The sequence below is a fragment of the Squalius cephalus genome, assembly GCF_949319135.1.
Source record: "Squalius cephalus genome assembly, chromosome: 16".
NCBI lineage: Eukaryota > Metazoa > Chordata > Actinopteri > Cypriniformes > Leuciscidae > Squalius > Squalius cephalus.
This window is the reverse complement of record NC_137137.1, coordinates 17,932,771-17,936,461: the sequence shown is the minus strand read 5'-3', so window position 1 is coordinate 17,936,461 and position 3,691 is coordinate 17,932,771. Positions and strand designations below refer to the sequence as shown.

Sequence of the window (3,691 nt, the reverse complement as noted above, 5' to 3'; positions counted from 1 at the left end):
CATAGAGATCCACACTACAACGTTTGTTTTGTCTAAACAAATATGATATCAATAGGTTATGTATCCAGTGTTGCACTGGTTTCTATTTGTATTTTCCATGGCCTTGATCACACAGGGCATTTCAAAAAAGAGAAAAAGTCATCTAGCATTATGAACATGAACTTTTTAGGAACATAAGCCTTAAAAACCATTGGTTAAAATGTACAGAAAGACTCTCCATTTAGATACTTTTTCATTTTATTTTTTTAAATAATTTTTTTTATCGAGATCTGGTATCAGAGTATCAAAATATTTTCTTTTGACAAATCCATATAACATTTTAATTTCCCCCAAATTCAGTGATTTATGCTTATAGCATTAGCTTGACAAATGCAATAATCTTTCGTATCGCAGTCACCAGTTTATTTATTTTTATTTTTTCGAATAATAAGTTATTTGTCACAAGCACGACTTTGAATACAATCTTGTCGTGGGCAGGCGGCAACAAATCATGTGTTATTATGTATGTTGCTATAAACATATTCATATTCATAAACATATAAACATAAACATAAACATATAAACATATTCTTGTTGTTGCTTCACCATGAGTAGCTAGTTGACATGAAAGAGAAAAATGTTTTTGAATGTCATGTGACTGGGTAGTCAATAATGGGTAGTCAATAATGGGTAGTCAATAATTGTATCCCTTAAAACTCCTCTTTGATCACCAAAATGACATATGTAAACGTTTTTTCCTTGAAAAAAATTCTTAATGATTTAAAATAGCTTGAATGTAGCTCTACACCCTTGCCTCATTTAGTATACGTGGTTCTATGAATCTGCAAATTAGCCCCGCCCCCAATCACTCACACCAGCTCATAGATCCACTCCTTGAAGATCACGCGTTGACGTGATTGGTTACAAGGTAGTTTGTGATGTAGGAAACACAAGCGATTTCAAACCACGTTTTTGAGACTGTCTTTGGTTCACTGCAGTTTTAAGGAGAAAATACTCATGAATGATGTTGACCTATGTATTTGCACATGGTTTGTCTTAAAGCATATTAAAAACACCACATAGACATATAAACAACATTAAAAGCTTTATTTTCACCACAGGGGTACTTTAACCCTTAAACAGGCAAGAGTAGAAAATGATAAGCAACAAATAATGTCATGTCATTTTTTATATCATCTGGACTTAAGTAAATCATATCCAAAAGAATTTTTGAAAAATGTTATGCATTTAGGATTTTATGAGTTGTGACTCCCAGATCACATTGCCTGTTTAGGGTATAAAAAAAGGACCAAATCTATAACTGTAACTGCCATTGCATGTTTAAAACAATTATATCCTATACTTCAACTCATATAATGTTGACATATTATATATCATTGGAAAGCTTACAAAGATTCAGCCTGTGAAAACCGTTTTGAAATCGGACCTTGCGTTACCATAAAAATGGTAAAAAAAAAAATTGGTAAAATGGCAAAAAAATGTTGGATTTAGGTCAGGCTGACTAATTGATCACAGATAACTTGAAGCAAATCATGTGACCAGCATACTCAAGACAGACAGGCTGTATCAGTTTAACCTGTACATTTTATAATTTGTAAAAACTCACCATACAAATATTGTTACAAAAATGAATACAAAGTTAATCCCTTTTTTATACCCAAAAGTGGCAATGTGACTCAGGTGTAACATATATTTCAAACCGTGCTAAATAACATGAACAACATTTTTATAAATTTTCTTTTTCAGCACCTTAAAACAATGTTCATAATTAATGTTAGCAGTGTTAGTATTATTTTTTCAAAAGAAAAGTAAGTTTAATATATATTTACTTATCTCAAAATCTGAATGTCCTGCACCACTGGCAGCCATGTTGGATTTAGGTCAGGCTGACTAATTAATCACAAAAAATTTTAAACAAATCATGTGACCAGCATACTCAAGACAGACCAGGCTGTGATAAATGATAAAAGGATTTGATGAAAAAATCATTCTTACGCCCCAAAAACTATGTTACACCCAGATCACATTGCCAGTTTTAGGGTTAAGTAAAACATTTCAATAGGCCTACAGGAAGGCCAGACAGCTTCAACGTCTGGTCAACGTTCGGTATCAGTTCTTGCTCAAAGTCCCAGACTCTTTTGTCTACAAACAGTTGGTCTTTGGTAAGATTGCCCTGCAGTGGGTCTCTCACATGAACAATCCTACATACATTAAATGGTACCTGGTAACAACCTCCAATTTCTTTCAAAGTGGAATGCACTGAGGTTTGCTGCACCTTCCTTGGGTTGACAATCATCTTTTTGCGATTGTAAATGTCCTTTCGATCAGGTTCTCTGTAAATGTGCTCCATGATATTGACACCAGGAATATTATTCCATTCTGCTCGTTTGAACTTCCCACTGTCCTCAAACTGTGTTTTGGGGAATATGTGGTTCTCTATGAGGAACACCCCAACATTGGGATGAGCAGACTGAAGATCCTCTATAAGAGATGGTAAATTGGTGTGTTTGTATGGCATGATGATCTCATCAATATCGTTCAGGAGAACGTACCTGGATTGATACATGTGCCTGTAAATGCACTCGTTGAGTGTTACTATCTGACCATAATAATGGACATCGCCCTTGTGCGTCGTGATGTTCCAGCCTGAGGACGGGTTTAGAAACTTGTCGATAGGCCATGAAACAATCTCCAGTATCCCCTCTGTTTCATAATGTTTTAAGAGCTTTTCCAGGTCTGGTCCACATGTTGTTTTATAAATGACCACATGCTGTACACCCAGAAGCTTGTACATCTCCATAGTTTGAGCAAACTGCAGTACATTGTTGTAGTCACCAAAAAGGTTGGAGATGCAAATCGTGAAGTTAAACTTGAAAGTCTCTCTTGCCACTTTATTTCGAATTGGCAGATACTCCATCTTGGGGTCAAGTGAATCTTTCTTGTCAGCTGTTATGAGGACGCGTGTTGCATTTTGCATGTGTTTACCTTTACAAATCACATCTGATGCACCAAACGGAAAGCTAAAATGATCTGTGTGTATCTGGACATCTGTCTGAACAGTTCTGCAGTCATGTTCAGTGCTGCAGTAAACACAGTAAAGTGGCTGAAGACTGTTTCTGTTGATTATGCTGATGACTCGAATGACCCCGTCCAGTCTGTGGTCGATAAACGCAGACACCATGAAATGCTTTGAGCCATTGATGGGCGTTATCGAATTTGAACCCTCTGGGATTTTGAATTTGTTATTTGTCGGAGGAGCTCTTATTTTTGGATGAGTGTAGTGTATGTAATTTGTAGGACTGTCCATGCACACCAAAACCACCATGCCAAAAACAATGAAAATAAATGATAGTGAAAGAAGTGCCTTAAATCTGCATTTTTCCATCTGTAGAAAAAAAAAGCAAAGAAATTTGTCAATAACAATGCAACATTCTCAGATTGTAAAAAACAAACAAAAAAACTCATAAGTTATACTGCTGATTTGCAGGAGGAGCATCACAATGGGCGTCAATTAAGCAACATCCATTTAAAGTTTTATTTTCACCAATGCAACTATATATATTGATCATTTCATAGGTGCATCCGACTGATTTCTTAACTTAAATACATAAAGAATATGAATAAAGATATAAAGATAATGGGATGTATTTAAGAAACGAACATATGACAGAAAACTGTGTGTACGGCCGTT

The 3,691-nt window shown here is 35.4% G+C and overlaps 1 protein-coding gene across 1 annotated transcript; it reads right to left on the bottom strand.

The window, feature by feature from the left end:
• Window positions 1-2,041: 2,041 nt before the first annotated feature.
• Window positions 2,042-3,325, bottom strand: LOC307173161 (beta-1,4-galactosyltransferase galt-1-like; the record flags this gene model as incomplete). Its single annotated transcript, XM_079896049.1, has 1 exon — window positions 2,042-3,325. One exon carries the CDS (start codon window positions 3,323-3,325, stop codon window positions 2,042-2,044), a length of 1,284 nt encoding a protein of 427 aa, XP_079752175.1.
• Between the last annotated feature and the right edge of the window lie 366 nt (window positions 3,326-3,691).